At 41.9% G+C, this 13,217-nt stretch overlaps 1 protein-coding gene across 1 annotated transcript in view; it reads left to right on the forward strand.

Moving 5' to 3' along the window:
- Window positions 1–3,122: 3,122 nt before the first annotated feature.
- cux2b (cut-like homeobox 2b) overlaps window positions 3,123–13,217 on the forward strand; it is a gene marked incomplete at its 5' end in the record, with an annotated part of 120,010 nt that continues 109,915 nt past the window's right edge. The window contains one exon of the mRNA XM_084055521.1: window positions 3,123–3,185. Within this exon, the coding sequence (XP_083911647.1) occupies window positions 3,123–3,185 (63 nt within the window). The remainder of the gene's footprint in view (window positions 3,186–13,217) is intronic.

Below are 13,217 nucleotides of genomic sequence, written 5' to 3' on the forward strand. Positions count from 1 at the left end.
TAAAATCCTTAATGTAATGTTAACTTGAGTATGGACCCTTATAGGTCCAAATGGTTGGGTCAATTTCTACACTCTCAGAGTTACATTAACAGCTTTACTGTGTGGTCCGAGCGATGGCTACTAGTAGTTTTCTATTATGATAGTCTCCAGATAGTTGATTGTGTTGAACTAGTGTTCAAGTTCTGAATTAGTATCTGATTAGACCGAATGGAAACCAGAAGTACTCTGGGGCTCTGCAGGGTTGGAGCAGAGACCACTGAATTAGAACTTATCTAGAATTTTAGAGATACACAGTGGCAGTCTCCTAGGAGAAACACCATCATTTCATTTTAAATCTCCTCTCCATTGGCCTCATTAACAATCTGAAAATGTTCATACAAGCCTTTCAATTACATCATTGCTTCACAGGTCAAAAAGTGACTGAATTAATTCCTGCAAATTAATGCAGGCAAAGGTACGCATTCCCTCTCCTGATTCACTGACTTCAAAAGTCACTCTGTTAATAATGCCAATGCTGTAATGGTGGAATAACCCTCAGTCTGTTTTTGAGATTTCATAATGTTTCAGGAGCGCTCAGAAATGTGATTTATTTAATGAGGTCAGTAGAGCTGGACTTAAGCACTTTGTTTTGGGGAATGGTGAACGTGGTGTCAAGAATCCTTCATTCAGGAAGTGTGTCTTTAACCACATGGTCCATTGGTTTAAAAGGAAATGGCACTGGGGATTTTAGGTTCCAGTCCCACTGGGATCAGTATTATCCTTTGGTATGGCTAGCTAAGGCCGTACACTGTATCCCTCTAAATGTTCAAAAGTTATAAAAAAAAAAAAACACATTATAAAAGTGCTTCAGCAGTTCAAAGAAATGTGTCTCTTGTTGACAAATGAGATCTTGTTTGTTTTGAGCAGGTTTACAGAGAGCACCTCATAACAACTATCTACACCCGGATTAATCTAACCCTGCATTTGAGTTCATTCTGTTGGCTGAACCTATTCACTAGGTTCTTTTAAATTCTTGACATATATGTGTGTGTGTCACTGATAGGGTTTATATAGAAACACATTTTGTAATACATTGCCAAGAAATGGCAAATTAATCCATTAAAATTCAAACTTTTACAAAACTGGCAATTGAATCATTCTGTAAAAGACGTGTTTACCTTTTCCAGCAGCAAAGAACTATATTGCATTATATTTGTGGTAATTAGCATTTACAGTATATTAGATTCTAAAAGACCAAAATCATGCACTGTACTGATAACTGCACAGCCAACATTCACAGAAAAAAATGAAACCTTTGGGTGTGGAAAGATGTAAAATGTCCTTTATTATAGCTACCTTCTAAATACCCACATGAGCTGTGGGGATGTTGCCCTCAAATTGTCTTCTAATCTACAGTAATTCTATGTGAATGCTATGTTTCCTGATACATCACAGCTAAATAAGATGTTCATTACACTTGAGTCCTGCATCGTATTCCCACCCTCGAGCCACAAATAAAATGCAATGACTGAAACTTTTAATAAGCAAGCTTCACTTACCCCCTAGGTACTTTTGTATTGCATGAGAATATCTCATTGTCCCCCAAGCTACTAATAATGTGACTCATGAGGATATCATTTTCTACATAGCACCGATTTATGAGAGATATCTGCAGTCTCTATGGCTCCTAAGCAATAGGCTATGTACATTTTGTGAGACTCATGGCAGTGATCAGTATGTGGGAAAGGGGATTAAAGCAATGTTTTTTAGACGCATGCCTTTGCTGGGTGATAATAGTATAATTAGTGGAGGAAATTAAAAAAATAATCTTCATTTACAAAAAGCCTCGTTTCAGTGCAGCACTGTGCCAGTAGTACACAACAATGCCAGCAGGGGGAGTCAGTGACACCGGTATTTGTTCTTCAGTCAGTCTTATTAAAGAGACTTATTTTAGGTGGCAAAAGAAAGACAGCTTGTAAACAGGGCAGTGTTGGCCATATGTTTAATCAGGTAATGTGTTTTTTGGCCAAGATTAAACTGATTTATCGTTACAAATATACACGATATTATCTATCAGCAGAATTAGGCTATGAAGTGATGTTTGGAAAAGTTTATAGAAAACATAATGAACTCTCTGCTTTTTATCTAATATAGCCTATAAATATATGACGTATGTCATCATTTGAGCTTTTATAATTGATTAAGCTTGCATCGGCAAACTATTTATATTAGCCTGTAGCCTATTGTTTACTGACTGCCCCAAAAATCCATAAAAACAACTGAACCTGCAGAAATACATGCCTTCTAAACTATAACGACAACTTTGTTATATTTCGGATGAATGAATAAAATCTATAAAAGTAGGCATACCTTGTGGAAATAATGTGAATAGGCTAGTTTACATATATTCTTTTGTCGCCAGAATTCATATTGGCTAGAATTATGTTGCAAAACTCTATAGAGATATTTAACTAAGAATGAGATTGTCGTTTAAATCTTCAATCTACAGTCCTTATCATGGAAATCTGTTCGTCAAGTTGAAGGAAGGGTAATTGCAGAAAAGCCCACTTAATGAGGTATTTAGTCTTATTTGCATAATAAGATAAAGGAGCCGAAAGGTGGACGAGGTGGCATTCACGAAACACCTACTACAACCACATGTTTTCATTTCCCATACTCTTTTTCTAAGAAATATATGTTTACATGTATTTCATTACAGATTTAGGCTTCTAATAGTCTAAATAACCTAAAAGTAGGCTTGGCTAAATTCCATGAACTACTACTAATCTACAAATCATTTCCTTCTCTTTTCCAGACAATATCGATCACCCCCTTACGTCAGTATATTGATAACTTTGCCAAAGCAAAATCAAGTGCAATTGTCCAGTTAATGTTCGGGACTGGATGCATGTGGATACAGTTTGCTTTTACTTTTGAAAATCAGGAGATACTGTCTTTTCCATTTAACCAAACATGTCGGGAGGCTCGCTAAACATATCGGTGGGCTCGTGTGTAAGTCTATTCGTTACTTTTTTTTCTTATAAAGTAGGACCCGCATGATCGTAAACGTTGTTTAACGAGGGGAATCCAGCCCACATATTTATTGCAGCCGCTGGAAAAAAATCTCTTCAATATCCCCCAAGATGGCCGCCGATGTAGGATCGATGTTTCAATATTGGAAGAAATTTGATCTACGGCGGCTTCAGGTTAGTGTTTTTCCTTTACCTTTTCTTACATGTATCTTTTTGCGGCATGTCATGCACTTTAAACCGATGTGAGTTGACGAATCTGACGAATTAAGAGCTGAAAGCGAGCCGTGTTGCATTGATAGTTATTAGAAATTGATCCTCTTCTGCCTTTGTTCGGTTCAATCATTGATCAGCGATGGAGCTGCGACCATAGAGTAGAGAGCTCTGCGCTCTGCCTCCACACTGGGATCAGCACCACGGACAGCGCGCTGCTACACTTTATAGCCATTTATACGTTTTTACAGCGACAATATCGCTACATTGTTGCTGTTCGCAAACTTTTAATGGCACGAGTGAATCTTGGTTCTTGGACGTAGGGTAACTTTTTTTTTTTTTTTTTTTTACACCAGCTTAATGTTTTATGCCATTCACCAGCAGCAGCACCGGTTGTGATACTATACCATTTTTTTATCTCGTGGTTACATTTTAAAGGATTTTAAAACGATTGCTTGATAGTAAACTTAAACGACTATGATTGAGAAAGTTTCTTTTTCTGTTGACATCGGTTATGCGTTTAATTGTTGGAGGATTTGGTGTAGCCTACTATACGATAAGATGAGAGCTGTAACTGATATCGGAACATTTATGTTTTATGAGTAGCAATGCGATCTGTTTGCACGTTATAGTTTTCAACAATGTACGGAAGTGTTGATCGCATACAATTGTTTGTAGCCTATGACACAATAGCCTTTTTATAGCCTAGATGTCTCAGGTGAGCAATTTGATTTATAATAGTGCGTCTACCTATAGCTCCGAGTCCAATAGATATACTAGGCTATTAATTATGCCACGTAGCGTATAGGCTATAGTTGAAAGTTGAAATCTAAAAGCACATTGTTGACAGGTTTAGGTTATAGGCTGCATCTCTGAAACCAAACGTTTGAGTGGGCATGAAATAATAGCCTCTAAACGTTGGAAACCTAAAGGTTTTTTCCAGTGTCCACCGGGTGGACCCTGGAAAAACCTTTAGGTTTCCCAACGTTAGAGGCTATTTTATGCCTCCACCCCCACCTCTAAAGCCGCATTGGGCTCTTCGGGCCAGGGCTGTGTAATTGTATTCCCCGCTAATGTTTGTAAATCAGCCTCGGCCAGCGCAAGGGCACTGTCTCTGTGTCTCTGCCGTATGATTGATGTTCTGTAACATGAGAGATGACAGCGGCGTGGCTGAGGATCCAGGTCCCGCGGAAAAGCCTGCCTGCCGAGAAGAAATCAGATCTGCTCTTGGTTGTCTTGTGTGGCCGAATGTTATCCTACCTCCCAGGCGCTGGACTGCTCGTTTAGACGGGGATCCAGAGGGCGAGTGGAGCTATTGTTGTGCATGCATGTCCACCGGGGTTCATGTAGCATTTTAGCCTAATACAGGGGGTCTTCAACGTTTTTCAGCCCAAGGACCCCCTAGCTGAGAGAGAGATGAAGCAGGGACCCCCACAACGTATTATATAAAACTGTGTTGCAGATTTAACTTTTTCATAGATTTCATAGATAGTTGGATTCATGCTAATGTGTATTTTCAGATAGTTAACCTTATAAAGCCTCATTATTTAGTCAACTTGACCATTGGCTCTGTACTTGGTCAGCTCTTTTCTTCCCTCTACACAAACTCTGAAAATAGCCAATCTATAAGCTCACAACACCTCGCAGTGTGAGGCGTTGTGAGCCTGTAGATCTGCTATTTTCAGCTAATGTTTCCCATCACACAAACATTTGGTGGACCCCCTGTAGTAATTCTGAGGACCCCCTAGGGGTCCCTGGACCCCCTGTTGAAGACCCCTGGCCTAATATAATCGCAATCATCTTCCACTGATCCATCCAGAACCAGGAATCTGTCACATGTAGGCTATAGCATATTATGGATTATTTTTACATGATCAAATGGAATAGCCTGAGAGCTGAGTTGAATTCCCTACAGTTTTGCAAAACCTAATAACAGGGCTGGCTGCTAATTTCAAAATATACATGCTATGATAGTGTGTTGTAAATAAAAACTTTTGTCAGTCAGTGAAATTTTGATATATAGTTAGTTTTAGTCACATTATAGTCACAATTTGGTGATTTTGAAAGTTAATCATGTCAAGTAGGCTACCCAGATGCTAATAAGGGACATATAATGTACACTATTCATTCTCAAAATAATTTGTTTTCAGTATAGGCTACATGAGTGTATAAGAACATGTCAGTCAGTGATGCTGAAGTTACTGTGTTGTCCTACACTCTGCTCTGAAAAAGACATCCATTTGAAAAGTGTTGATTTTGTGTCCAAATCATACTTCTATAACCCTGAAACTTCTAACCAGCTACACAGTTTATTAAGATGGCACCTGCTGTCAGGTACTATGGGTTGGGACTGGGAGTCTGGGAGATTATTGTTTGAAGCCTATGGCTGAAAACCTTTCTGTACCATAGAATAATACACTTATATCGCATTCAGATGGTTGAAGCAAGTTTCAGGCAGAGGAGAGATACAACCTAACATGATCAGAATCAGTTTTATTGTTACTTCCATAATTCACACTAGGCACACAAGGGAGCAAAATACCATTACATTTAAAAACAACAGACACATTAAAAAGAGGCAAAGGCATTAAAACATTTAAAAGTACGGAGAGAGCAGACGACATTGGTAAAAGAAAAAAAAGAAGAAGAAGAAGAAAGAAGTGCTGATGCATTCAAAGTGCAATATAGATACAGTTCTATTCAAAAGTGCTATGATACCTCGGTATCATCTAACCGGTAACACTTAACTTAAAGGTCGGGTCTATAATACTTATAATCACATTTATAATGCATTATAATGCACTTATAAGGCTTCATAATACTTGTTATAAATGTTTATAATTATGCATAACAACTTATAACAAGGTTTATGAAGTATTATAAGTGCTGGTCATAATGCATTATAAGCTCAACGGAACAGCATATTATAACTGCTATAACGTAGTCAGTTTTAAAGTGTCTTTGCGCTTTATAATGCATTCTAACAAATGCGATTATAATACATTATAGACCCGACCTTTAAGTAGAGTGTTACCTGTTTACAGTTATTTCCCATAACTGTAAACAGGAGTGTTCGGCAGTTCATTCAACGTTTTTGTGGGGAAGATTTGTGCCGTACGTTACACAGAGATGAATAATTCACCTGCAGTCCCGATGAAAAGAGGGCAGAAAAAGTGAGAGGCACCGAGGTGTAGTGACCTTGGTTCCCGCTGGCTGCAGGTCACACGGCCGTTGCCGCGGTAATCATTCACACCAGCCAGATGGCATTTCCGTGGGCGACCGTGAAAAGGACAGGTCAGGGGCTGTCCTGCCAGGTCCTGCCAGGTCCTGCCAGGCCCCAAAACACAACTATGGGCCAGTACGGTATACCAAGGAGAACGTTTGGTGTGTAGGAAGCTTTCAGTAAGACCCAGGTGATATTAAGGTGTGGTCAAACCAGGTGGAGATGTCTTACCTTATTCAGCTCTTTATCATATGAATTGTAAACTGGTTGGCTTTTTGTGAAGTAAAGGTAATAGTGGGGCGACCCGCAAGTCGAGTGGTTAGGGTGCATACCACATGGGCTCTAATGCCTGACAGCCACAGTAGTCCACTGTATGATTCCTGACCGACTGGACCATTTGCTGTATGTCACTCCCGTCTCTCTGTGTTTCCTGTCTCTGTCCACTATATATCTATCAGAAAAGGGTCCAAATATCTTTAAAAAATAAAGGTATAGTTGTTGAAACTAAAGACATTTATAAAAGGGAGGATTTGTGGGAATAATCACAGAACATGCAGAGTAAGTTTGACTCCCCTTTGGATTGTAATGCGTAAAGTTCGTAAAACTTGGGGCTCAAGTTGGGAGCATAATCTTTGTTGTTTTTAGTGATGTTGCAATGATGTGTTCAGACGGCGTAATAATGTTCCGTGTATTTCTTACAATCTCCCAGTCGTGTTTCTGTAAATCTCTTCCATTGCATCTGAGAGCGAGAGAAAGAGAGGCAGCGTGGGTTTTTTAGATCAAGAACAAAAATGCAGTGATTGTACTACATTTAGCATGACTCAGTTGCTCTGGTGTCAGCCCTAATCCACACACAGAGACAACAGTATTGCCAAACAGTGAAATTGCTTTGCAGCCTGTGAGCCTGGCTGCCTCCGCTTGCCAGCGTCTCTCTGTGTGCTGGTTGCCAGCACCCCCCCCCCCCACACACACACACACACACACACACACACACACACACACACACACACACAAACACACACCACTATACTCAACCCTGCAATCTCAAATTGGCTGTGAAAATCACTCTCTGTCTTCTCTTTCATTCATGCTTTCATATACAATCTATTTGCTGATGCTGTTTATGTCACACGCGTCCATGTAATCTTGTAGTAGTGGAGAATGAGCTAAGTGAGTCCATAGCTCTACAGATTTTGTTATTTATCACAGCGTCTGTACTGTTTCATCATATATGAAGGAGACAAAGCTTTAGAGTTGACCTGTGATTGCCTTCACTGTGGATGGAGCTTTATGTGGCTTTATGCTTTGTTCTTTGGTCAGATCATTTCCTTCTAGTCACAGTATTAAGAGCAGCTTTTAAAGCTATATTAGAGAACAGGCTTCCCGATCATCATCACAAGTTTGACACACACGCACGCACACACACACACACACACGCACATACGCACGCACGCATGCACACACATTTAGGCCAGCCATATAAACATTTCTTAAGATGCTTTCATATTATCCTGCTCGTACGAATCAATGGGTGGGGCATGTTTGTCACGGTCCCACTTCCTTTAAGTTGTCCCTCTTTTCCTTTCACAGTGACAACAAAAAGGGAAGCTTTTACAGGACTATCTGGGGGTAAATTGAGATGTGAAATTCAGTAGCCATAACCCTGGTACATAAAATGCAACATTAGAGAGAGAGAGAAAAGGAAAGAAAGAGAGAGAGAGAGGACAGTGATACAGACTTGGAGCATTAAGCTGTTTAACCTCTCCGTGTAGCATTAGTGGTAGAGACTTCAAAGCAGACGTTTTCAACGTTGTGCTTCAGAATGACAAATGGGTTTAGAGACAGCCACGGTGTGCATTCTCAGAGTAAAGACTAGGCCTGTCATTAATGTCAGCTTAATCACTTTGACCTTCCTTCAAGCAGATTTCCATACCACCTATCCACAGTCGTTTTTGCCTTGCTCTCATCTTGTGATTTCAGAATGCTGCGCCGTCATTCCTGTGACATGATGTTTACTGTCTATCGGTGATCCTATTGCTTTTGCGGTATCAGACCTGCCGTAGTCAGCTGCCCCGTTTGAACCTTTAAAATATGAACCTGTATTCTTGATGATTTAGTAGTACTGATTAGTGGTGGTTTGTGACAAATTAATGTTAATTCTAGCATTATCAGCTATTTGTTGCATTCGTTCTCTGGTCGGCAACACTCTCAGTGAGTATTTTTCCAAAAAAATATTTTCGAAGGCTTTCCTGTTTTAGCATTTTCTCCTCTTGTATAATGTCGTGCCAAAACAAACACAGTACCCTTAATGTTTCAAGCAGGAACGCCCCCTTGGTGGTTGACAGTGCTTCGCGGTGAGAGACTCCAGATTTTTCATAGCGGTGTGTTTTCTGTTCTCCTGCCCCTAGGCTTGGAGCAATTGCTTTGCAGGAGTAAATAACCAGCTTTAACAAAACTTCAGGGACACATTAGTCTGGTGGAGGAAGGCTCCATGGCGGTAGGGGCAGCCTCTTCTTCTTCTGCAGCGAGGCAGGCGGAAACATCAGGGGGAGAGCTAATGGCTCATCCGTATGAGTATAAAGCTGCGTCCGCTCTCCCCGCTGACAGCCAGTCCCCTGCCCAGCAAGTCCATATTGAGCTGTGTTCTTCCACCAGCAGAAGAAATCACCTTTATTTTGTTTTGACTGTCCGCAGACATTGAGCACCAGCCTCTCTTGTTCATTTTACTGAGCTTACAATGAATCCCCTCCACCACACCTCTGTCCAGTCAAGTCCCTCGCTTTCTGTCTCCCTGTGTCCCTTTCTCAACCTCTCCATTGCATTCTGCCCCCCCTCACTGTTACCATCTCTCTCTGTGTCTCTCATATACCCCCCCTCCCTCTCTCTGTCTTCCAACAACCATGTTCAGCAGTACTTGGCAGGGCTTCACTTGCTGTAATTCATCCCTCTATTGTCCATTTCGCCCTTCATGGATAAAATAAATAAAATAAATAAAGCGTTCTCTCTGTGTATGGTATATGTCACGGTGCTGGTTGTCGTGTAGTGGAGGGTTAGTGCGCTGTGAAGGGTGCTCTTGGGCCCTGCAAGCTCATGAGATCAATGCTTCACTGCCCTTCTTCTAGGTTCTCCATTGGGGATCCCAGTCTTATTATGTGCCACGGCAAAATGCGTGCATGTGTGTGTATTTGTTCGTATGTGTGTTTACCGGAGGCGAGGAATATGGAGGCTTGCATGCCACCCATTTGTGGGGGGCCATTTGTCCTCATTTAAGTGGAAAGAGGGAAGGCCTGGGGAAAGATGGCCTCTCTGTGGTCTTTTGAGTATTAAAACAGCATTTGTTATTACTAAGCATATGTGCTCTTATTTATCAAAATAACACAAAAGGTGCACTACAGTAAAAGCAGATGGATCTTGGCTTGTTGTGTTAGCCGGGCTTGTCTTTGTACAGCTGCTACCCCCGCACAGTTAATTACTCTCTTATTCATCTCCCAACAATAGGAGGGGATGGAATAAATCTGAGCAGAGTTCTGCCTGCCGCTTCTTCACCGGGGAAGGTTGCAGACTGGGGACCCTAAAGCGAGCGAGCCGCTTCAAGAAGAAACAGTTTATCATTTTTAATGGAGAGGAACAGGAAGTGGAGACGTGAAGCTGGGCTCTCGTGATTTATACACCGCCTCGGTCGGATGGGAAAAGAGCACGCCTATCTCTCCATCCGCACCTCTGGTCGCAGTTGCTCCCACTCATGTCAGATCTACTTTGGTGATTTCACCTCCTCGCCACATGCATACGCGCCTCCCTGGAAAGAAAATAACACACGGAACAACACGATAATTTGCCTATCACTGCATACCTCGCTGTAACATGGCTGACAAAAACAGCCCTATCTGCTATTCCTCCATTCATCATTCGTGATAAATATCAATGTGCACGTATACATTAATGCATACCTTCTTATTGGTTATTGCTGACATGATGGAGGTGTCATCCCAGATATCATTCTGCCGCCCCTAAACACTTACAGTATGCCTCTCCACCACCCTGTTTCTCTGAGTTGCATTGGATTTTGTTGTTCCTAGCGAAAGTGATGTCATCCCTTCATTGTCACCTGTTCATTTATTTTCGTTGTTGAGGGCATTTGGGTATTGATTAGGGTTTGCAACTGTGTTAGCAGCTCTGCCGGTGTGTAATATCGGCCTTGGGGCTATTCTCTGTTTCCGCAAGTCTCACGGTGGTTCCTGGACCTTGTAATCTTAATTAAATATGCAACTTTTGATAGCAACAGGGTCACCATTTTTGCATTATAATGTGCTCACGGACTCCCCCTTTGCTCAGATGAGAGAGAAGGATTGTTCAGGCATTTTGAATCATAATGGGGGAAAAAAGTGGGAGAGAAGAACAAAAGGACTGAATTGAATCTCTCCTTTTTCAATTTCCCTTGTTAGCCTCCTCCTGCATTCCCCTATAGTTTTCCCCCTCTTTTTTTCAGATGAATTTTATGATACCCCCCCCCCCCCTCTCTCTCTCTCTCTCTCTCTGTTTCTCCTCTCTCTCTCTCTCTCCTCAGTGGTTTTCCCCAGACAGGTTCCACAGTGTTTTAGAAGGGATGGATTTAATTGCTCTGTGGGGATTGGTTGGCTGTGCCGGGCTCGGCTGTTTAATTAGTGTACCCTGCCGGGATTGGTTTAATGCTTCATGATCTTGAAATTGTCTGATTGTTCAGCCCTCTGGGGACTCTGCCTGCCTACGTAGGCCAGCAGGTTTAGCTAAACATTGCTCGGGGCTTTCTGCTGTACAGTATATTCGGCTGGAGGAAGAATGAAACCCTGGGAGCTGAAAATAGCGGGGGTATAGCAACTCGAGGGCCTGGCACCTTTTATTGCTGTATGACATGCCAGGGGACACGCACGTCAAATGGACAGTCCTCTGTGCTCTACTCTGCACCCCCCCGCCGCCCCCACTTCCCACCTCCAGCGCTCTGAACATGCCTCAGTGGAATGTTTGCTCCTTAAAGCATCCCATTCTTGCTTCGCTGGATGTTGTATGGAAATGATGTGATCATCTATTAATGCAGTCCCAATATTTAGTCTGCAATAGTCTTTCTTTTGTGATAAGTGGGGGCATGCTGTCTTTGGCTGTAGCCCCAGCAAAATAAATCCTGATATGCAAGTAGCTCCCTACGTCAGACCTATCCATTTTACACACAATTAAAAACTTCTATGATTTATTTTGATTCATTTATGTATGTATACACACACAGTATATGTATGTATGCATGTACTGTGTGTACATGCATACAGAATGCATGTGGCGGCTATGTTTCTGTGGCCTTACTTTGAATGCAGATGGAGAATCTCCCATCAAAAAATCCCTATGTGGATCTCTGAATTATGTGCATGGTCACCTTGAGGGAGAGGAGCTGTGGAAATTTCATTTGTGTAAATGGGCGAGGTGTGTGTGTGTGTGTGTGTGTGTGTGTGTGTGTGTGTGTGTGTGTGTGTGTGTGTGTGTGTGTGTGTGTGTGTGTGTGTGTGTGTGTGTGTGCGTGCGTGCGTGCGTGCGTGCGTGCGTGCGTGCGTGTGTGTGCGATGTGCATGGATGTGTGTCCCTCTGGTAGCTTCCTCCCACGGGATGCCCTTGGTTCCGTCCAATCACGGCAGAGATGTTGACCTCAACAGTAAATGTGCTTTGCATCCGATGGTGGATAAGAGGAGTGTGCGTGTGCGGTGACGGGCCAGTCACAGAGTACAGATAGTACCTACTGAAGGCTAAACTCATTCTGCTTCATCAGACTTATCGAGCAACACTCTCTCAAAGAGCTCAACCTTGAAGTGCATAAATCTCCCGTGGATGATAATAAGAGTACCTTCTCTCAACCTCTCTGTCTGGACTTTATAATGCATTTGTCCTCACAGTGAATGATGACTGGGTATTTTCGTGTGGCGATGATTACTTTTTGTCTGGGTTCATTTTTTTTTATTCATTCTTTTTTTTTGGTCTGTAAATATGTCTCCTCTCCATGTTGGTGCCACCTTGACTCCATATCGTACACTCTACTGTTGGTGATTAGCTTGTTTGCTCTCCACCCAGGCGGTTCTTAACCCTGATTTATACTTAGTTGCGCACCGGTGTCTCACCAAAAATAGCAGATGTACAAGCTCACAATACGATGCGTTGTGAGCTTGTACGTCTGCTATTTTTTGGTGTGCGACGCGGGGCGCAACCGAGTATAAATCATACATTATTATGTCCCTATGCGTTTACACCACAGACAGACAGTGCATGATCACCAAGGTGACAGAACACATGGCAACTGAGTGGCTCCCAAAAGAGGGCCCCAACCCTGTGATCCCTGCCCCTCACCCTCTCTCCCCGAGAGAGCCTGATTGCCAAGTGAATTGATGGAGTGAAGTAAAGGGTCCTCTCCATTTGTTCTAATTGTTTCTGGGATAATGATAAACATTTGTGTCTTATCACTGGCAGTTTGTGTAGATGATTTTTTGTAATCTTTCTATTGAGAGGGAGTATGTTTTTTTCTTTTTTTTATAATTTACGTTTTATTCATGAGCAATAAACGTTTTGTTTCTTTAACCCATTGAGACCTGAAGCCGATTCTACATGTCTCCTAAATCTCAACAGTATTCATAGCGCAGCACTCGGTGCCACGCTATGAGCTTGTATATCTGCTATTTTTGAATAGCCCAAAGTGTAAAATAATGCTTTTTAGCTCAAATCTAAAAATGACACAGTTCCAGGTCTTAAAGGGTTAACCACAT

Source organism: Gymnoscopelus microlampas (assembly GCF_963454915.1).
Source record: "Gymnoscopelus microlampas genome assembly, chromosome: 4".
Taxonomy (NCBI): domain Eukaryota; kingdom Metazoa; phylum Chordata; class Actinopteri; order Myctophiformes; family Myctophidae; genus Gymnoscopelus; species Gymnoscopelus microlampas.